This window comes from Ruditapes philippinarum, unplaced genomic scaffold (genome assembly GCF_026571515.1).
Source record: "Ruditapes philippinarum isolate M1 unplaced genomic scaffold, ASM2657151v2 ctg2452_1_1_1_1, whole genome shotgun sequence".
NCBI lineage: Eukaryota > Metazoa > Mollusca > Bivalvia > Venerida > Veneridae > Ruditapes > Ruditapes philippinarum.
Window position 1 is genome coordinate 1 of NW_026854954.1, and position 24,011 is coordinate 24,011.

A 24,011-nucleotide genomic window follows, 5' to 3' on the forward strand; every position below is an offset into this window, starting at 1 on the left:
TTACTAAGAGAAGATTTCCAATTTACAAAAGATATTTATAAACAAGAGCTGTCAGTAAGACAGCACGCTCGACTATTCTAAGTGCTTGATAATAAAAGAGCCTTGATAATGTTAAATTTTTTAAGTTCACAAAAGGGCTAATTTTTTTTATAAATTCATGTTATAGGCCTTAGAGAGACTCTAATTATACAGTATTGGCTTGACTATTCGGAAGGTAATGTCACAAGGGTGTTTTATTGAGTATAATAATACTAATTACCTATGAATACATACACAACTGTAAATTTGACAGAAAAAGGACAAAGGCTTGTTATGAAGATGTTTTATCAAGTAAATCACTGCTTAATTATTATGAATGCATAAAAAAAAGGCACAAACCCTTAGTAGTTATTGAGATAACAGCTTACAAGCAAAACTTTACCATGAATTTCTAAGTTGAAAAAGGGGAGAAAAATCAGCCTAAATGCAAGATAGAATTATGGATCTTTGTCAGTGACCTACAATTATGACCCTGAATGCATATGTGAAATTTTAAATAAATATCTTTAATAGTTATTGAGATATGTAAAACTTGCATGTAAACATTAACCAAGAGACTAAGTAGAAAAGGGGATATGAATCCGCCTTAATGCAAGATAGAGTTATGGAACTTGGTCAGTGACATACAATTATGACCCTCCAATTATGACCCTAAGTGCATGTGTAAAGTTTCAAGTAAATATTTTTGAAGACCTGTAACCTTTAACCAAAATTTCTAAGTTTCAAAAGGGCAAATAATTCTGCAAATATTGCAGGCAGAGTTATGCAATTTTGCAAACTGATGTACATTGTTACTATAAAAAAAGTATTTTAAATTTCAATTGAATATCTCAAGCAATAATTGAGATATTTGACTTTACAAAAAAACTTTAACCAAAATTTCTAAGTTCCAAAGGGGCATAATTCTTTCAATATTGTAGGCAGAGTTATCCAACTTGTCAATCTGATGTACATTGTTACTATAAAAAAGTATTTAAGTTTCAATTGAATATCTCAAGCAATAATTGAGATATTTGACTTTACAAAAAACTTTAACCAAAATTTCTAAGTTAAAAAGGGGCATAATTCGGTCAATATTGTAGGCAGAGTTATCCAACTTGTCAATCTGATGTACATTGTTACTATAAATAAGTATGGTAAGTTTCAATTGAATATCTCAAGCAATAATTGAGATATTTGACTTTATAAAAAACTTTAACCAAAATTTCTAAGTTAAAAAGGGGCATAATTCTGTTGATATTGTAGGCAGAGTTATCCAACTTGTCAATCTGATGTACCTTGTTACTATAAATAAGTATTGTAAGTTTCAATTGAATATCTCAAGTAATAATTGAGATATTTGACTTTACATAAAACTTTAACCAACGCAGACGCGGACGCTGACGCCGACGCCGGGGCGACTACAATAGCTCTCATATTCTTCGAATAGTCGAGCTAAAAAGTCCATGCAGCACAATCATGAGTTATTGATTTTATGTCTAAAACAGAACATAAAATTGGAAACAATTATGGCAAAATGAAAAGTAATCTTGACTTTTACCAGTACAATCATCATTAATAGTTGAATGGGTATAAGGTCACTTTAAGGACCACCTAATGATCATTGCTGTACAGTTTCATCAAAATCTGTCATGTGCTTGAGGTGGAGAATTTATTTATAGTTTGTTTTTTAATTTTTAATTTAGGTGGCCACTTTGTTAAACAGCCTGAAACTATTTCAGAAACTTTAGTAAAGAACCACTGAATGGTCATTTTTTTAGAGTTTCATCAAAATTTAACAAGCAACCAACACTGTTTAAGTAAATTTTCCTGTGGACCACCTACTGATCAATCTCATATGAGCCGCGTCACGACAAAACCAACATAATGGGTTTGCGACCAGCATGGATCCCGACCAGCCTGTCACTTAAACATGAGGAGAGCTCCTTTAAATTTGAGTATTTTTTCCCATTCTCCTCTATATTATGAAAAAAACTTCCTTTTCTAATATAACAAATAAATAAAAACAATTCTAATGACAAATGTGCTAGTGAAAACATACCTTCAGGACAGTCTCCTTATCTCTCCAACAGTAACTGAACATGATGTGTTTTCCTTTTGGTGTAGCCTGACCTCCAACAGGAGACTTCTTCTTTAAAGATTTCTGGTTGACTGGTAAAAGTAAAATAATTCCTTTCTACTAAGACATTCCTAAATTAATATGGGCAGGATGGTATAAATATAATTACCAAAGTTTGATGGTTTTCCTTGTTAAGAATAGAGTACAAAAAAAATTAATAAACTTTTTCAATTATAGCTTTGAAAATAAGGTTAAAACAGGTTGACTTATCTATTGTGAACATCATTACACCGTGAAGATAAATCGTTAAAAGTTTGTTTGTAGGGATCTTTGAAAAACTGTCATTTGCTGAGTTCTGGATAACAACTACATTGTATTAGACAATATAGCCATCATTCGACCGAAAATACCAAATTCAACCTTTAAACTGATATTGCAACATTAACCTGAAGAAAACAATTGAGCCATGCCATGACAAAACCAACATAGTGAGTTTGCCACCAGCACAGATCCAGACCAGCCTGCCCATCCGCACAGTCTGATCAGGATCCATGCTGTTCTCTATCAGTTTCTCTACTTGTATTGAGTTCGTCAGTGAACAGGTTGGATCCTGATCAGACTGTGCGGACGCGCAGGCTGGTCTGGATCCATGCTGGTCGCAAACGCACAATGTTGGTTTTGTCATGGCAAAGCTCAATTATCTATTGTGGAAATGAGACTGATTTAAGTTTGCCATCAGCATAGTGAGAGTTTGTCTGCACATACCAGAGTGCAGAACAAAAATGTTTCTGAAATACAACACGTCAGCAGTACAATAAATTTGGGAGTGATTTAGGCTTGCGTCACAAAGGGAGTTATTTTGATATTGTTTGAGACTAAGTTAATAGAGGATTGGAAGATGGGATTGATTGGGAACCAAATGGTTTCAATATAATATTTTCAATATAATATTTTTTATAAGTATTTTTATTCAATATATATTACCCTGTTACCATGTTTAATTCAAAAATGATTAGCCTTTACCACCAGTATAGAGCCAAGTCAAGCCAGTCTGCACATCCATGCAGTCTGACACTGTTGGTAGCACATTTTTTTATTTAATTTGACACTGAGATCCCTTTAACTTTAAATGGAATGTTCCAAATTCAATGCAGGGCAAATCCATTAGGTAAATTCGTCAGGCTGAGGTTATATCTTATTTAATTCATGCTTTTAATAAACTTTTAATACCCTTCTGAATCCAGTTACTACTTTCCTACAGAAATAAAATAGATTCTATCCTTCATGCTGACACAGTAATAGTAACAAAACTATACCATTTTTTTTTAACATTGAAATAGTATACCATGTGACCAGGGCTGGCAAATTATGATTTTGATTTACTTGTCTATTTTTATCTGAAACATTTTTTTAACTTGTTTGTATGATATTTATATAGCAAATTATTGAAAATTTACACTTGTCCGTATATGTTGTGGGACAACCTGGGCAATACGGACGATCAATTTTTCCACCACTGATGTGACAGCCATTATATTTCATTGTTCATCAATGATAACATTACTGGTGTAACATTCAATCTAGCTGTAGCAGAATAAAAATCAAAACCTCAAACTTTCATTTTAGATTTATAGAGAATAGCTATTGCTGTAGTAACCTCTACAAAACTTACCCTCTTCATGATGAAGTCTCTCATCTTTATCAACTAGAACAAACCAAGCACTATTTGCAGCTGTCCGAACATCCGCGTCTTCATTTTTACGCAGTGAATCCAAGGTTGTCATTAATAATTTATTTTTCTGTAATAAAACTGTTCATTATCAATCAATAAGCTACATGAATGTTGCTTTAACTAGAAATGTGTCATCATGCCACGGATGCCCCCGCATGCAGCCAAAATTTCAGATGGTGCATTAATTATTTTTTTCATTTTAAGTTCAAAGCCCTTAAAACTTTTCAATGTTTACACAAACCATTTTCATACAATGTTCAAGGCACTGAAATGATTCAGTCTAAACCTTTTAAAAATAGCATATTGCATATTTGTAGCCAAAATAATGGCTAAAAGTAAGAGCGCTGAAACTGAAAGTTCAAAATTTTTCCAACATTCAGGAAAGATAAGTTTGTCTTAAATCATTGAACTACAACCAAATTCAAACTTAAACTGCTTATTCCTAAGATGTATCTATATTATTTTCAAAGTGAAAGGGACATAACTCTGCCAAAAAATCATCAAACCATGACCAAATTCCAACTTGACCTGCCCATTCGTTTGACATATCCATATGTCAAATTTAAGTTGAATATGTAACACTGTTGGGTAGATAATGAACAGAAACTGAAAGTTTCATATTATTTTCAAAGTGAAAGGGGCATTACTCTGCCAAAAATCATTGAACCATGACCAAACTCGAACTTGGCCTGGGCATTCCAAAAACATATCCATATGTCAAATTTGAGTTGAATGTGTTGCACCATTGGGGAGATTATAAACGGAAAATGAAAATTTCATATTACTTTCAAAGTGAAAGGGGCATAACTCTGACAATAATCATTGAACCATGACCAAATTTGAACTAGACCTGCATATTCTTTTGACGCATCCATATGTCAAGTTTGAGTTGAATGTGTTGTACCTTTGGGGAGATAATGAACGGAAACTGAAAATTTCATATTATTTTCAAAGTAAAAGGGGCATAACTCTGCCAAAAATCATCGAACCATGACCAAATTCGAACTTAACCTGTTTTTTCTCATGAAATATCCATATGTCAAATTTGAGTTGAATGTGTGCAACCGTTCTTAAGATAATGAACGGAAACTGATGATGACGGAATGACAGAATGATGGAAGGATGGAAGGACGGAATGACGAAACAGGGTAACACTATATGCCCCGGCCATTACATGGCAGGGCATAATAAATAGAGCAAGAATTATGCTTGTGAAATATTTACTCTTAATTAACCAATAGGCTATATGAACAATTATTATGTTGCATTGATATATAGAACAAGGAATGTTTGTGAAATATGTACGCCACCACACTAACAGGCAACAATCATTCGTGACCCCCAAAATCAGTATGAGTTATCTTCTCGTCATGACCAACCTCTAACTGAAATCTTAGGTCTGTATGCCAAAGCATTCCCTAGTTATTGATTGAGTGAGCTTTTTGTGGCAAAGGTAAGTATAATTACACAGAATTTATGTTCCATCTTGTTCAATATACTCCTTTTCATATTATTATTATAAAGCAGCATGTTCAATTTTTAATTCTCTGTAGTTCTGTAAATACTGTAAAGTTAACAAATAAGGTAACAAGACCTTTCCCTGGAGAGAACACTCCACATTTCTCAGTGCTAGATACTATGATAAAAGGTAAATAGAAATGGGGGCATAACTCTGCAAAAGTGTTTGTCAGAATAAATTTACCAACTCATAATAAAGAATAATATTTCAAGTTTGAAGTGAATGCCACATTTTTTTTTCTTTTTTTGTGTGAAATGGACCCTAGCAAAAAAAAATTTTAGTCAAAAAAGGGCCATAACTTTCAATAAATTAATTTATATGCCCTCATTAAAGAGTTATAATGTGTCCAAAGTTTGAAGTGAATATAGATCTAGCTTTTATAGTTTCTGTGAAAAATATTCACTTAGATAAGCATGAGCACTTAAAACAAAATATAAATAAAATATAACCAAGAAATATACAAGAAATACATTGAAAATCATATATTTGTGCTATTCTCAGTCTGATTTTTCAATTTTGGTTCATTTTTCACTATTATAATAATTATTCTGGAAAAACAAAGAGAGCTAATGATATGAAATTTTGCACATATATTATTAGTATTGATCTACATCAAATGGAGTAATAATCTCAAAAAATTATTTCCAGTCCCATCATGTCAAAAAAACCTCAGTGGAGTCCCTTTAAACAAAAAGATTAAACAATGCTGACATGCAAAGGTCATGAGAATAACTCCACTTTTATCTGTGACAAGTGGAGTTAATAAAAAATTGTAACAGACTAAAAGAATATAAAGATATCACCTTTATTGCGACCTTATTATTGGACAAGAAAGCCAGTTCCCAAACTAACTTTACGCAAGCAAGAACCTCCGTGGTAACTTTTCCCTCGATTATCTTGACAAGAGTTTGTAGCAGATTCTCTTTAGACATGATCTTAGATTTATTGGTGTCACTTTGAGCCATAGCTGCCAGCCCATCAACTAGTTCAGTCAAGTGAAAACCGTGCTCTTTCTTGTCAGCAGAGTTAAGGGCCTTGACGATGGCTTTAAGGAGGAAATCAATCACGTCTTCCTCTGCTGCAAGCTTCGACACCTCTTCTTCTGTTATAATGTTTCCTAATGCCAACAATGTTATCATCTTTACATCTATAAGATAACAAAAATCATATACAGTCAGTACTAGCATTCAGTAAAAAGTAGAGATGTCATTTGGAGTCAAGATGTTTTCATAAGACAGCGCAGACTTTTGGCATATCACTTAGACATGCAGAGCTCTTGTTTAAATTTGGGTTATCAAAAGCCCATCAACTATTTCAGCCAAGTGGAAACCGTGCGCTTTGACATTCAAATCAGAGTTTGGTGTCGGATTCAATTTTCAGATCCAGATATACGTATAAAATATTTAACGTATCATTAAAATAATTGTTATAATTTTCAGGCCCAGGCAGCGTTAAGTCCCTATAAAAAACTATTGATCAATTCAACAAGACCTGTGCATGTTTTATGGGATTATTATTTAGTTTGTACTGTCTTATGAATACAATGTTAAAACGTAAAAAGACTGAACTGAAAAATAAATGAAGACAACCAGAACAAGTTATTTATAAGACAAGAATTTTACACACAAGTGTGACTATGAGATTGATTTTTAAATTATGCTTAATAGTGCAAATTCAGAACCACCACTGAATGAAATGATTCATATATGAAAATGTTTGAATCTGAGAAAATTTGCAAAATACAGTATGACTAACTTTCTTTATTTCTTTTTTTATTCTACAAATTAATTGGGAGACTATAATTGTGTATACAGCAAGAAATCAAAGATTTAGTCATGCTTTAAGGATCCAAAAGCAATCCCAAGTGAATTCTGCACATAAGCTTGCAACACACTAATGCTGGTTTAAATATTGCATTCCTAACTCAAATTTCATCCACAGTTTTAAGTATTTTTCTATTTTCAGTAACAGTGACATTGAACATAGGTGGGTCAAGAAGCAATCCCAGTCCACACAAACTAATGCTAAACAACAAGTTTGACTACAATATCTCATGCCTTACTCAGGTAAATGCCCATAAACTATTTTTCTATTTTAAGTAACAGTGACCTTGATCTTGCACCTAGGGGGTCCCCCTCATAAGCATGCTACACATTAATTTGATTATGATATCTCATTCTTAACTTAATTAAGGACAAGCTCACTCCTACTCCCACCCCCCACCCCCCTTAAACTTTGTGGAGTATAAAAAAAGATATAATATTGCCTGCTTTTTTTTCAATGCATAACAGTATGGCCAGAGTTATTTTTTTTATATCTGCTATATAACTTTTTTCTGTATAGTAATTTATACATATCAAAGGCACATTATGGCTAAGAAATGAATACAATCTGACTTCTTTAAAAATGGCATTAATGAATTAAATAACCTTCTTTTAAATAATGGTTTTAGAGCATGTGAGATGCTTGTTGTTTGAAGAAAATAGCACTATTATAACTGTGGAATAATATGTCATAAAAGTAGAAAAAATGTAAACACAGAAGTATTTTGACTTCCAAACAAAATACTAAATCATTATAAATGTACTTATTGCCAAATAACAACAGAAGGAAAGGATGGTTCAGGTAATTGACAAATGAGTAACATTTAAGAAACTATAAAAGTGCATCAAAAGTAAAAAGCTTTTGAGAAATAAAAATCAATGCATTTCTGGAACATAAGGTGCCTTTAAATATTTGCATTATATAACTAACATCAATAAGTATATCCCTGAAGAAAAAAATAAGTAAGTGTAAAAAACATAGAATACTTTAAAGGAGATAATTCTTGAAACATTGATGCTAATGAACCTTACCACATTTACTGCAGCTAATGATTAAACAACATATAATTTGAGCCGCGCCATGACAAGACCAACATAGTGCATTTGCGACCAGCATGGATCCAGACCAGCCTGCACGGATCTGATCAGGATCCATGCTGTTCGCTATTAGTTTCTTTACTAGTAAAAGGGTTGGGAAGCGAACAGCAAGGATCCTGATCAGACTGCGCGGATGTGCAGGCTGGTCTGGATCCATGCTGGTCGCAAATGCACTATGTTGGTTTTGTTGTGACATGGCTCATATGAGGTTTTAAAGTTAAAATCTCTGTGAATAAAAGAAATAACATTATGAAGTAACAATTTTTAAGGAAATTTTTTTTCCTTAGTTCCAGAGGGAGATAATTCTGGGTATATTGAGGCTAGAGTGACAAACCTTATCACCTTGATAATAAAAAACATGTACCGTAAAATTCCTAATAAACGCCCCCGGGGGCTAAACATTTTCCAAAAGGGGGGCTATTATTACAACACAGTTTTTCCTAAATCCAAAAATCACTGTAAATATATTTAGTGTTAGCAATTGTTGGAAATAACTTTATTTTAAAGTTCATATTATACATATTTGAGTTTACTATAAATTAAAATGGATTCTGAATGATTTGAATAAAATAATGGCTTAAATTATGAGTTCAGCACTGATAAGTAGATTGTTTTCCTTATCAAAAGACCTGGGGGGCCTTTATTAGGGGAGGGGCGTTTATTAGGAATTTTACGGTATGTGAAGTTTCAAGTTACCCCCTCAACAAATAAAGAAGTACAGTAAAATTTCTTTAATGAGACCGCTGAAGGGACTTTGCAAATTTATTCTTAATAGCGGGTTGGTCTCATTAAAGTTTGTTCAGACAGAAAATCAGGATCATATTTTTATGGATTCTAAAAATAAAGTAATAGTAAAAAAGAAAATTTTTTAAGGAAAATTCAAAGTTCAAGGGCTTGATTCTGAAAGCATTGGACAGTGTAAGAGATAAAAACCTTGTTACACATGATGTGATTAAAAAATAAGAAACATTTATTTTAAGTAGATCCCTTGTGCAATAATGAAGGCTAAGAAAAAAAAACATTTTTAAAGACAATAAAGTAATGTAAGAGTTAAAGATGTTTCAGCCTATCCTATAATGTCATTAACTTGAAACTTAATTCAGTTATCGATAGGTACATGTTTTTCCTGTTATTACCACCAAAACAGTGTTCCTACACGTGACATTTTCTTATATTTTAAAAACATTTATAAATTGGTTCTTCTCTCCAAAGAAAACATCAATTAGGGATGGATCAATAACATGTGACCTATCACTTGCTATTTTTGGTCATGGGGCTTTTGTCAACCAATCGGGGCTTTCAGTAATTCAAAAAAAAGAAAAATCACTATTTCAGTCATCTACAGTCACTACATGCCAAAAGAATGTTCCCGAAGATGGAACTGTTGTTCCATCAAGAACTAAAAATGTGTCCATAGGACACGGATGCCCCCACACGTCACTGTTCTGTCAATCTTATGACTCTAGGTCAAATATTTTTTGGACTACATGTGCCACAAGTTGAAAACTAAAAATCAACAAAGGGCCATAATTCTGTTAAATTTGGTTGCAGCAAAAATTCCTTCCTTTACTACCATCTACACCTTAAGGTTGTTCATCCCTGTAAGTTTAAGCAAAATCTGCAATCCGGTTTAAGAGGAGTTGCGTTCACAAAATTTCTACATACAGTAGAACTTCTATGAGTCGAACTTCGATTAGTCGATTTGCTCGATGTGTCGAAGAAAAATGAAAGTCCCGACTTTTTCCCCTATATATTCCTTATAAAAACCTATTTATGAGTCGAGATTTTATGTGTCGAATTTTTCGATGTGTCGAAGTTTTTTTGTGGTCCGTATAAAGTAAATCTAGTGCAATTTACCACAAATAAGTCGAAGTCGTTCGATTATTTCGACACCTTCCATCTCGAGACATTTTTCACACCTTATCTGGCTGCGAAGACGATTTCCAATCACATTGTGTGACAGGTGTTAATTACACAGCCGTGTGTTCAAACCGTCTTTGTTTGCGATAAAATGTGTGATAAAATGCTTTGATCGTTACTATTTTAATTGCCGTAGTGGTATTTGAAAGCAAAGGTGCCCGACGCGTGACCTGGACCCCCACCCCCCAACCCCACACTACAACCCCCCAATATATAATAATAATAATTTATTACTTAACAATAGAATTTTATATTTTTGTTGGAAACTATTAATTTGATCATAATATGCATATTGGATAGTGTTTTACAGGTTTCAGATGATCATTTTTTATTTTTGAAAATATGGGGGGTTGTAGTGTGGGGTTGGGGGGTGGGGGTCCAGGTCATGCGTCGGGCACCTTTGTTTGAAAGTAAACAGTAAGAACTACTTTCATTTGAAAACATCATTGACCCGGTGCCGCGTGAGAATAACACGCGAAATATTTACTATAAGCTGGTTTAGTTATCGCCCTTTCGTATTGTTACGCCTTTTATAACTCTATTGTATCAACGGGTAGTCCAAATAATTAGCATAATAATAATTATTTAACATGCTATATTTATCATTGTAAAATGTAAATAGCAGATTAATGATGGAAAAACATGAAATAGGTTTCGTTATAGATCTTATAATTAGGACTAGTCACAGGTCGAAATTTTGTCATGGAAATGAGAGCGATTCATGAGTCAAAGTCCCGATGTGTCGAAGTTTTTACGCAAGTCCCTTCAACTTCGACTTACCGAAGTTCTACTGTAGTATATAGTGAAAAAATCAACAAAGGGCCATAATTCTGTTAAATTTGGTTGCAAAATTCCTTCCTTTACTACCATCTACACCTTAAGGTTGTTGACAGTTCATCCCTGTAAGTTTAAGCAAAATCTGCCATCCGGTTTAAGAGGAGTTGCGTTCACAAAATTTCTACATAGTATCTAATGAAAAAATCAACAAAGGGCCATAAGTCTGTTAAATTTGGTCGCAGCGAAAATTCCTTCCTTTACTACCATCTTCACATTAAGGTTGTTCACCCCTATAAGTTTAAGCAAAATCTGCCAAACGGTTTAAAAGGAGTTGCGTTCACAAGATTTCGGGACGTACGGACGGACGGACTGACAGACGGACGGACGGACAAGTGCAACGCTATATGCACCCACATTGTGGGGGCATAATAACTGTTATGTTATAATGAAAGTAAAACAGTGCGCTATTGTTAAAAAAAACACATAAACTTGATGATAGTAATTACCATTTTACTCATTAAGAGGTTATCATATATTAATTAAATCTTTCAAATACAAAGTACATACATGTACTAAATAAGTACATACATGTACTAACATGTTTTGTTTAAAGCCTAGTATACATGTGTAAATAAGTACATACATGTACTAACATGTTTTGTTTAAAGCCTATACATGTATTGATTGCCAGTGATCTAAATTGTAAAATGAAAAAATGTTAACCAAAGAACAAATAAAAAAGTAATGTATTTCACTTATAAATTTACAAAATCATCAAAAAGTACATTGGCATTCCCAAGACGGCTACTGAGCTGTTACATTCTAATTAACTGGCAGGATAATATGACAACCCCCTATTCTCATAATCTCATAAAGAAACAAAAGTTCTACCCGCAAACACACAAGCTAATTGAAAACAGTATGCGATTATCTATTTTGGTATAGCATGTCACCTTATGTCATAATTGTTAGGGTCGCAGCTAAATTTACATAGACATTGAATGGGGCTTAATTCAGAAAATATAAAATGGTTTTTATAATAATTATATTATATAAAGAACTAAATATTTTGCTTTTCATGTCAATCAATATGCTTATGATATTAAACTAGAAATGTGTCCATAGGACACGGGTGCCCCCACCGCGCCACTGTTCTGTCAATCTTTTTACTAAGTCAAGGGAAATAACTCTACAAATACTGGATAAATCCAAAAGCGAAACCTCAGGTGAAAATCTAAAATATGCTGAGCAACCTGCCCATAAGGTTTAATGACTATGTCAAATCCTTTTTGAGAAACTTGCACCACAAGTTGAAAATTGCTAAAAAATTTCTAAGTGAAGGGCAATAACTCTAAAAATTCTAAATAAATCCAGACGAAAATACCTGGTGCACAACTGCACATGCTTATCAATATTCTTGTAAAGTTACATGACTCTAGGTCAAATACTTCTTGAGCTACGTGCGACACATGTTGAAAATTTCCAAATTTTACTAAGTCAAGGGCAATAACTCTGAAAACACTAAAAAAATCCAGACGAAAATACCCAGGTGCACAACTACACATGCTGATCAACATTCCTGTAAAGTTTCATGACTGTAGGTCAAATACTTTTTGAGTTATGTGCGACACAAGTTGAAAATTTCAAAAGTTTACTAAGTCAAGGGCAATAACTCTGAAAATACTAAAAAATATGCACACGAAAATACCCAGGTGCACAACTACACATGCTGATCAACATTCCTGTAAAGTTTCATGACTCTAGGTCAAATACTTTTTGAGTAACATGCGACACAAGTTGAAAATTGCAAAATTTTACTAAGTCAAGGGCAATAACTCTGCAAATACTAAAAATATCCAGACGAAAATACCCAGGTGCACAACTACACATGCTGATCAACATTCCTGTAAAGTTTCATGACTGTAGGTCAAATACTTTTTGAGTTACATGCGACACAAGTTGAAAATTGCAAAATTTTACTAAGTCAAGGGCAATAACTCTGAAAATACTAAAAATATCCAGACCAAAATACCCAGGTGCACAACTACACATGCTGATCAACATTCCTGTAAAGTTTCATGACTCTAGGGCAAATACTTATTGAGTTACGTGCGACACAAAAGTGAACGGACGGACGGAAGGACGGACGGAAGGACGGACATCCGGCCGAAATGGAATAAGGGGCCATTTCTTTTGTTATTTTCTATTGTTTAATAGAGGGCCAATGGCCCCTTACTCTATTGTTACGGAATGAACTCTTTTGTTCTCTTTTGTTCTGTTTACAGTTAGATGGCCCCCTATCCCTTTTCGGTAGTGCGGACGGACGGACGGACAAGGGTAAATCTAAATGCCCGCCACTAACGTGGGGGCACAAAAATTGTACAAATATGTTGAGGGATTTAAGCAATCCCAGTTTACCCTTCCTCTATGGTTCATAAAGTTCTTTGTAAAATAGGTCATAGAGTGCAGTACACATGAGCAGCTGAAAATCAATTTTCTAGAGAGGCAATACATGTATAAACCCCAATCCCATACTTACATGGAAATCATGACTTAATGTCATTTACAATGGTTTGAGGAATTATATTGTAATGGCACAGTTAATGATGTCACAGAAAATTTGCATATACAGGGGCATAACTCAATCAACAAGGAATGTTTGTGACATGTATACATAACCCAACCATCAATCATGGAAACCAATAAGTCATGGGCAAAGAATCAATACCCCAAAGTCAGGTACATCAACAGTCTTGTTAATTATGGCTAGATTTCAATGTTGGAATATTGTTGTATTTATATTCTGATTTGAAGCTTCCACTTTGACCTTGACCTATGACTGATTGACTACTTGACATAGCTCACTACTAGCATTCAAAACATAAGACAATCATTGCAATTCTTCTAAATTTATCTTGCTGAACAGAAAATTTGCTTAAAAAGGGGCATAAATTTGTTTTGAACTGGCATAACTCTACCAATGATACGATGATTGAAGTGAAAATAAAATTTAACATGTACTTTGATATAACATACTTATGTGCCAACTATATACACAATCATTCAATCATTTATATCTTTCCAAAATCTATCATGCTGAAACAAATTGTTAACAGAAACCCAGAATGTCAATCCTCATTTTGGTATTCTAATGGCTCCTGTTTTGTTCTCTCTATTTTTCTTCTAGTTGCATAAAGGAAAAAAGTAGTCACATATATTTTTGAGCTTTCTATACAAATAACATCAAAGGAAATATTATGCTTCTTATATAATTGTTCCCATAGCAATCTACATACCTACTTGTTTGAACAGACAGACATACTGATGGACCGACAGCACCATGACCATAATGTACTACCATCATGTTTTGTGTTATATTCTAAACACAAATTATTATAGAATAAGTTCAATGAGTAAAGCATTCCTAATAAAGTATCCACAGGTGGCCATGATTCATTACCCTTAGCATTTTTCTGTGCTAGTTTGATACGCTATTTGATACACTATATTTTCTAATGATCCAAACTTTCAATGTTGAAGAAATTTGGCAGATACATTAATTAAACATTGATGATAAAAATATTGTTTTCTTCCTTAACGAAAAATTTGTTGAGACTTTCTGACATACACAGTCAGGTTGTTGACCGTAGAACAAGGATGAATTTCATTAGGGCACCCAACAATACATCATAATCAATAAATATTTTCAGACATATTTACCTATCACTCCTCTAAAGCACAAATAATATGTATGAACATAACGAACCAAAACTCATTCAATTTGATTTGATTCTTACCTTCTTGCAAACATTCGTTCTACCAACAACACACAAACCCTTCATCATAGTTTTATACCTTTTCGTAATATATAGTTTTTCAAGGTTTTCAAGGGTAACTTACAAACAGTAGACTTTAAGAATGGATGCAGCAACTCTGTGAGTTTAAGTCTCCTGAATATCTCTTTATCAATGTCCGGGTTTCTAGCACAGTTATGTAGAATTCCTACAGCTGAGTTAAAAGCAAACAAATCCATGTCTTCAATTGTCTAAAATCAAACACAATACATTTATATAATGAGCCGCGGTACAACAAAACCAACATAATGCGTTTGCGACCATCATGGATCCAGACCAGCTTGCGCATCCGTGTAGTCTGATCAGGATCCATCCTGTTCGCTATCAGTTTCTGTACTTGTAATAGAGTTAGTAAGCGAACATCCTTTAATCTGGACAAATCTATTAAGCATTTTTAGGGAAATTTCCTAAATATCGAGTGACTGAATATTGGACAGTGCGGACCATGATCTACAAAAGGCTTAAATATATAAAGTTATAAGTCATAATGATAAAAAGTTATCAGTCATATGAAAGGTTATAAAGTGCATAATTTATAATAAATTTATACAAACAGGACTGATGCCAATCTTTGAGATTTAAAGTTTACATGCAAAAGCCTGTTTAATGGTACAAATAATAAATATGATAGAATGAGCTAAATTGCAATACTCATATCAGAGGCTTGGTCTGGTTCAATGTTCATAAATTTCCTGTTCTTATTAATGGAAAATTTTTAGTCATATATAGGATTGACATAAATTATGTACGTGCTTTTGTCCATGTTTTCTTTTCTTTTTGGTAACTAGGTCATGGAACAAATAATATTCTCACGTTTCAATGCCAACGTTATATCGATATTTAAAAGAACAAAGAGCTACAAAATTGTTGACATGTGTAAGAAAACGTGATCTCTGCCGTTCCAAACAACTGAAGATGAGCTCCGTTGGTAAGTGACAGATAATCTGTCTGCTTAATTAACAACTTACAAGTGTTATATTTTATATTTTATACTCATTATCTGTTGGGCAACTTTTTCAATCTTAAAATCTCATTAAAGATGTGTAAAAAGACTAAAAACACTGTTTTGTGAATTTCAAGGTGTGAAAAACATCGGCCTTTCAAGTGTGCTGATACGATCTTAAATTATTTTAGCTACAAGAAATTTTTACAATGTAATGTTCAAACTTTGAGCGTACACTTTTTTAAATGTGTTTTTATGTCTGTCATGGCACTGTGCTTTAAGTTTCAGCATTTTGACAATAGAAACAAACACTGATATTTTAATGTCAAATGTTTCGATGCATCTATATTGTTAGTGTGAATGGTTAAAAAATCATGAAAAATAAATGTTCAATACATGGCTGTTGTTTTTATTTAGAAGTACTTGTATAACCATCCGATAGTTGTGATATGGGAATAAGGTAAGGTAAGAATCTTCAGTGGTCAGTTTACTATACAAATAATTTTGATCCGAAGTGATATTAGTTCAAGTTATTGTTAATTAGATTTTTCAACTATAGCTGTCTCTTGGACAGCATCCTCCACTATTATCAGCGTCTGATAGTAAAAAAAAGAGCCCCAGGATAATGAAGAATTTACAATGAGGAAGATTTTTTTCCCCACAAAAATACGAATAATGTACATAATATAGTTATGAGTGTTGGATATGAAATTTAAGAATTTGTTAAGTTCACAAAGGGCCTTAAAGCATTCAAAATCAATGCCAGGGTTAATATAGGTCTTTGAAAGTGACCATGAATTGTAATTCAAAATGCATGAATCAGGTTTCAAGAGAACACTATCAGTAGTGATATGAAAGATAAATATTCCAAGTAAAACTTGAACAAAAGATATTCTAAATTCACAAATGGTCAAAATTCAGTCAAAATCCATGTCAGAGAAGGAAGGTGATTCTTTATTATGAACCTGAAGTGATGTATTAAGTTTCAAGTAAATACTTTCAGTAGATTAGAAGATTGATGTTGCATGTAAAACTGAAATGTTCAAAAAGGGCCATAATTTTGTTAAAATACATGCATGAATTATGGGCCTTGGTAAGTGGCCTTTAATTATGATCTTAAAGAACAGTATTAAGTTTTAAGTAAGTAGTTTTGAAGACTGATGTTGCATGTAAAACAAACCAAAAATTTTTTAAGCACAATTTTTTTAAGTTCAAAAAAGGTCATAATTCTGTCAAAATCAATGCTAAAGTTATGGGCCTTAAAAAGTGACCTCCTTATATGTCCTTAAATAAGTGTATGAATTTACAAGCAAATGACTTCAGTGGTTGATGAGATATGAATGTGCATGGAAAACCTTATCAAAAGTGTTACGCCAACACCTGGACGCCAGGGTGAATAGTCTAGCTAAATAAAAAAACTTTAATCTGAAATCTGAATCTGAATGAAGACATCTGGGTAGGAGTAGGACATCTCTCGTACACTTCATATTTTGAGTTGAACTTAAATAATCTGCAAATGGTATAAGTATTCATTTGAAATGTATTAAGATAGAAAAACATAAAAAAAATAAGCAAACAAGTACCGCCATATCCGCAAGATCATCTTCTCTAATAATATCTAGATCATGTGCAAGTTTATGGAACAAGTCAGTCTGTGAAATCTTCTCGGAAAATGTATGACTGCTATCCGAATAGTTCCAAAGTATTTCACGAATTGTGAGGACCAGAAGAGAGCCATGGTCACCCGGATACTGGGCCTCTTTTTCTTTCACCTCCTCAACAAATCCAGTGTTTATTCCATCCACATCAAGGTCATCATACACAAAGTTATAGTAATCAACCAATGCTCCGACAATGCTGAAATATTAAACTGTATGTATCATGTGGGCAGAGATGTATACTATAAACATGTTCCTGATGTGGGCTAGCACAACAATGTCCTACCTTATTTTCATATACATTTAATTATATATATACAACATATTGCAAAAAAAAACCTTGCAAGTAAATTACTTTGTGCTAACATAAATTAAAATGCAGCATCTCTTGTAACAGTATTAAAGCCTCTTTTTAAACTGCTTGCATTGCTAAGTCACTATAATTACTTGCATTCAAGTGACAATAATATGTTATTGTTATTACCTGTAAACTTGCTATGTAATAGATTTACTTAGCTTTGAATTTGGAGCAATCCATTTATATTGTAATATACAAAAACTGAGCTGCCACCTCAAAGTACATAGCCTCATCCGACAGTATTGAATGTGAAATCTCTCAAAAGTAAACCTTAAAACATTCCTACGGTATCTCATAAAACATTTAACACTATTTATACATTAAAAACCAAATGTGTAAATTCATTATTACTTATATACATGTTGATATAAATTCTTACTTGATTCTGGCTAATCTATTAGCCATCACCATACGCTGCTCATCTTTGTCAAACTTTGTGAATATTTTAATCATATTGTCTTGAAGCATGTGATTGAGTGATTCATAAAATTTTTCATTTCTTTTAGAGGCATCTGTAAGAAATTTTTTACATTGTTCAAATCCCTCGAACACCTTCCTCAGTTCCGGTGTCTTGAGTACATTTTTTTTCTCTAGTTCCTCCTCTTTATCTTGTTGCTGCTTAGTTATGGCCCCTATAATCAAAGATGGTCTCGATGCTAGAGGGCGCTTTGCCATGACTTTGGTCTGATGTTGTATAGATGGCAACTTGGTAATAGTGTCTTTATCTTCTGTGTAGCTATGGTAACCACTACTGGTTTCTGACGTGCTAGATAGTGTGATAGACGCTAAAGTAGCCTCTGGGAGTTCTGGTATCGATGCACCAGCACCCATTACAATTTATCTTGATACATTTTTTACCATACGGAATCTGAAAACAAAAATATAGAAGTTTATTATAATGACTAGCGGATCATTGTTCTGAATGATTTGATATAATTATAATTATCAAAATCATTAACCCTTTCACTGCCATAGGGACGGCATATGCTGTCCCTATTATTTTCGGCGTATTTGCCATATGGACGGCTTTTGCTGTTTCTATAATAATAATAATAATTATAATAATAATAATTATAATAATAATAGTTATAATAATAATAGTTATCATAATAAATATATAGATAATTATACCATCGACAATAATTATTATTATACTAGCAGATTTGGAAACATATATAATTATTATAATACTAATAACAAATAATAATAATAATATTCATTAATAATATAGTAATTTCTTAGAAAACCTTCTGGCAAATAGGTGATCAATAAATAAATAAACAACCCTCTGGCAGCGAAAGGGTTAATAATATTATAAAACAAGAGAGCCATCAAGGGTCTCCATTGCTCACCTACAATGCATTGCATTTGACCAAACTAAATTGATTTCAAAAGTTAACTAGACAATGCCACATAGCAAATATCTTAACTATATAAAATCTTTTGCTTTGAGCATTTTCTAATCAAATTTGCTTTCATACAGGCTATATAAACTAATAGTCAAAATATATTGACGTGCCAAAGCTTGATTCTGAGATATTTTCGTTCTGGGGCAGAATGTCGCTATTGCCCAGACACGAAAATAGCACAATATCTCGTCGCGCAGTACAATTAGTTGGACTATATAAACTAAGTGACCCCCTGGGGCAGGAACCAATTTTGACCAGGGAGGTATGATTCATATTAGCCCAACAAATTGTGCGCTTTAGGGCTTTTTTTTATATATACGATGGTCGCCCTTCGCGCACAACCCACTTATGATTCAAAACAATGCGGCAAGTTTTCCTTCTTTGTGTATGTGCCAGCGACCAGAATCTCGTCGCTAACTTTGACGGCTTCAAATATTTATTTAAACTCAACATTTCTTGAAAAAAAATACATACCTGCAAAGCTTATTCAAAATAGAATTAATTTAATGAAAATTGATCAGAAAGTTGTATGTTTTTAATGCACAATGGTTACAAATTCCTACTCATATCAACGTTTTTTGTTTTACACCGCTAAAACTCTACCTAACGGTAGTGTATTGATAAATCTCACTAGCTTGCAGTATGTACTGCGGGAATTCCGTTGTACACATGAAAACGGGTTTTGTGGTTGTTTCGTCTGCAAATGTTTTATTTAGTCCTTTAGTGAATAAATTAACTAGGGTATCCAGGCAATAACTCAAACGTTTAGTACAGATTAATACACACGTCCTGGGCATTGATACTGTCATTTTGCAATTGCTATCTATATATATATATTATATTAAAACTGACGAGAATGTATACATATTTCTTAGAAAGTTTGTTAGTTACTGTATGTCACTTCGTAAAAAGTACCAACATAATGAATGGGGCTACTAGAAAAAAAGACAAAAAGAACAACAACAACAACAAAACAACCCTAAAAATAAAAGATCTCCGGGAAAGATACACGTTTTCCTTTTATCATTATTATTTTAATTAAAATTATTATTATTATCATTATTAATACGAAGATTTCAAACCACTGTTGAAACTTGATAAATAACTATATATTTCACAAAGTGTATCAACCTCCAATGTTTCGTTTATCAAGGAGTTTGCTGTTTAATATCTATTTCTTTTCTTACACAATCTTCAAATCATAACAGGGAAATGAAAATAATAATAAACATTTTAAAATTAGAATATCATTTCCTAATATCAAGAAAACGTGATTTAGAAATACATTTTTTCCAGTAATTAACGCGATCGGTAATTTCATCCACTCTTTCACGCGATAACGTAGGAATATCCCCTCAATCATTTATGTCTGATCATTTTCCGCATATATGTAAGAAAACCAAAGTATAAGTTCTATGAATTGTGTTATAAATAGCGGAGTTTTTTTTTTCAGTTTTTGTTGTAAACGAAGATTATGCGGAGTAATTTTACATTTTCTTTGCTTATCTTTCAAGAGCTCTAACATACGATTTTTCGGCGATTTTTATTTATTTATAATTTTCCATTTCATTTATTTCAATAAATTAGACTGGAAGAAAGATATTATAAACATCAATCACTTCACAGGCAAATATCACCTAAAAAATTATAAAGATTTTCGTAAATTCTGTTGATAATTTAAAGCATGACTGAAGCCATGCCGTAAACAATTTACGCGCTGATCGAATAACTACAACCACCGATACGATAGGATCCTCGACTGTAAGTCATGTTGTATACATGTGCTTTTTATATTTACAAAAAAAACTAGTTAATTATTCTTTAAATTTCTCTTTCATTTAATGTATCCAAGATTTGAATTTCATAACTTTTATCACAGATGGACTTAGTCTAGATATTAATTACGACTGCAAGACAGACCGATTTTATAATCTGATCAACTTACGATACGTTGCGCTAGAACAAAGCAAGCGTCATTCATTTCTGTACGTCTTTCACCGCGTGAAATAATTATTTCCCTGCTCTGGACAAAATTTGACCGCTGTAGACAAAAGGATCTGCATGACTTTCTGTCATTAAACTATTGACTACTTCAATTCTAGTTGTACAGGAAGGAAAGGGGGAAAAAGGGCACTTTGATGGCGCTTGTTTTTCATTTGTTTTTTCTATTCAATATGATTACAACATCTCTTGAATTAAATCACAACTGGGTAAACGAATACTAGGTACTTTGGACCATGCTTTAATTTTCTTTTACAAAATTTTTAATATTTAAATATTTCTGTCGGGAAAGGTACGTATATTAAAGGTCGGGATAAAAAAAGAGAGCGCGTAGTTAACTTAAGTCGTTCTATTATAGTTAGGCACATTCATAGAATCTGCCTGTTATTTATTTGTTTCTTTAAAGATATTTTTATTTTGATAATACTGATCATTTATGTGGACTGTTATTGTAAATGTTTTGATGTCAATTAATTCTTGTGCTAGGGATCTTCCGGGTTTTCGCAGTAAAAACTATGTGATTTTTTCAGCGACAAGCGTACGAGAATATAATTTTGAAGGATATATTCATCACAAGTGGTTTCTAAATCTAAATGAATTCAAAATATTTACTAACACCTTTAAAAATAGCGCTTTTGTATGTGTTTACCGCGTGCAGCCTCCTCGGGTGTACTAATATGTTTAAATGAAAATAAAACGTTTTCATTGGTTATCACGTTCGCTGTTTACATTTCAGCGACAGGTACCATTTTAAAGTTTTTTAGGTAATTTAAGTTATTTTTTGTCATTTTATGATTCTTTTAAAGACAATGTATGGTTTATAACAACAATTTGAACAAATATACATGCCAGTGTGAAAATTTTCATGTTGCAGTGAAAAAATTGAAATTTTGCTCGGCTCGATTTCCGACACAGTTTTGATCGTAACTGGTTGAGACGTAAAGACAGACATCTATGAAATATCAGATTATAAAATCGGTCTGTCTTGCCGTCGAAAAATTGAGACTAGACCTTTACCAGTCTCTTTCAACAGGTGATGCTCAAGGTTGGCCAATTTTGACTCCAGGGCAATGAATTAATAAACTTTTGTAGAGGTTTTAATTTTAGATTATCACAAACCTGATAAAATGGATTGAATTATAACAATTCATTTGCATGTCAAAAAGGAATAAAAGTCATGCTGCCGACCGATGTTTGTTGTCGTTGGAGTTCCGGTTTACTTCCTGGTTTACTAGCTTAACTAAATTCCGTATCGCACCGTACCATTATATATTGAATTTTAGCGGTACGTTACGATACCGAAAAGTACCGAAATCAACGTTTCATTACCGAAATCAACTTATAGAACCACAATCACAGGCGCTTGTCACATAATCAAATATTTTACATAATCGGTCTATATATGTATATAAAGATACATATATAGACCGATTATGTAAAATATTTGATTATGTGACAAGCGCCTGTGACCACAATAAACCTTTTTATTATATTTTTGTTAATATTTAACATCATTAAAATAAAATATTTTCAATAGATTTTTTAACTGAAAGTCTATAATTTTCACTATTTTTCATCAAATAATGAAGAAATAATAGCAATATTTTAACCAGTTTTTTTACGAGTTGATTTCGGTAATGAAAAGTTGATTTCGGTAACTTTACCGAAATCAAGTGGATTTCGGTATTGTAACGTACCCGAATTCGACCAGGAAGACCCTGTTAAGACATCCCGGACCTGATTTTTTGGGGAGCAGTATTAGAATCTGTCTGCTGCAAAATCCATGTTTTACCTTGGACAAAAGATAAAGTCTAGAATATAAAGGACAGATTCTAAAGTCTAGCATTTTTTTTGTTACTGTCTGGACCACTTACTTATTTGTTTAATTAATGCGACACACTGTTATACTAATAATAATTGACAGTTCACTTCATGATTTTTGATGTTCATAACTATAAATTTATTCATATAATGTAAATGAGAGACTTTAGAACCGTGTCATGTGTGTTGGTGCACTGAAGATAAGTAAACAACTATTTAAAGTTTGAAACACATCCTTAAGTCAATAAAGGTACAGTAAAAGGTGAGACAATTTAAGGGAACAGAGTATGTAAGATGTGGATAAGGCTGGGGAACAACTATTTGAAGTAAATCCATTAAGATATTTTTTTAGCCATGCAAGGTCACAGTGACACATATTGACCTTATACATCGATGCCCAAGAACAATGGCAGTCTTTCACTCAATAAGAGTGATCCTCCTATAAGGTTTGAAGGCTGTGGCTCACTAGTTATTGATCAGAAACTTTTTTTACATGTTTAAGGGCACTGAGACCTTTGACTTCACACATCACCAATCAAAACAAGGGCAACATTATCGCAAAATACGCCCGTCAGCAGTTTTTTTTACAGAGATGTGGGCATTATAGGAATGCATACAAGAGAGAAACATTTGTGCTAAGTTTTATTGAAATCCCTTTTTGCATGTAGAAGTTTTGTTCCGTTCTTCATATTCAAGGTCATGTGACCTTGACTTTCAAGCTTCCAAACCAACAAACTATAGGCATCATCTGCTTAGTGAGGGTAATTATCCTATAAAGTTTAAAAAGCTGCAGGTCAAATGGTTCTCTAGTTATTAAGCATTAATTAACGATTTTTCACATTTAAGGTCACTGTGACCTTGACTTTCATGCGTTGGCCCAAAAACAAAGGAGGTCTTCTTCTCCATGACAGTGATCATTCTATGAAGTTGGAAGGCTGTTGGTCAAATGGTTCTCTAGTTTGGGCAGAAAAGTTCTTCACATTCAAGTTTCAAATGCTGT

The 24,011-nt window shown here is 33.0% G+C and overlaps 1 protein-coding gene across 3 annotated transcripts; it reads right to left on the reverse strand.

Annotated features, from left to right (window-relative positions):
* Positions 1 to 2,080: 2,080 nt before the first annotated feature.
* On the reverse strand, positions 2,081 to 22,454 carry LOC132741592 (uncharacterized; the record flags this gene model as incomplete). 3 transcript variants are annotated; one of them, XM_060729795.1, is given in 7 exon segments in its annotated part: positions 2,081 to 2,190; positions 3,771 to 3,897; positions 6,153 to 6,496; positions 14,868 to 15,012; positions 17,348 to 17,621; positions 18,160 to 18,648; positions 22,310 to 22,454. In XM_060729795.1, coding segments are annotated over 6 exon segments (1,452 nt in total), but the record flags the coding sequence as incomplete, so codon positions are not given.
* Between the last annotated feature and the right edge of the window lie 1,557 nt (positions 22,455 to 24,011).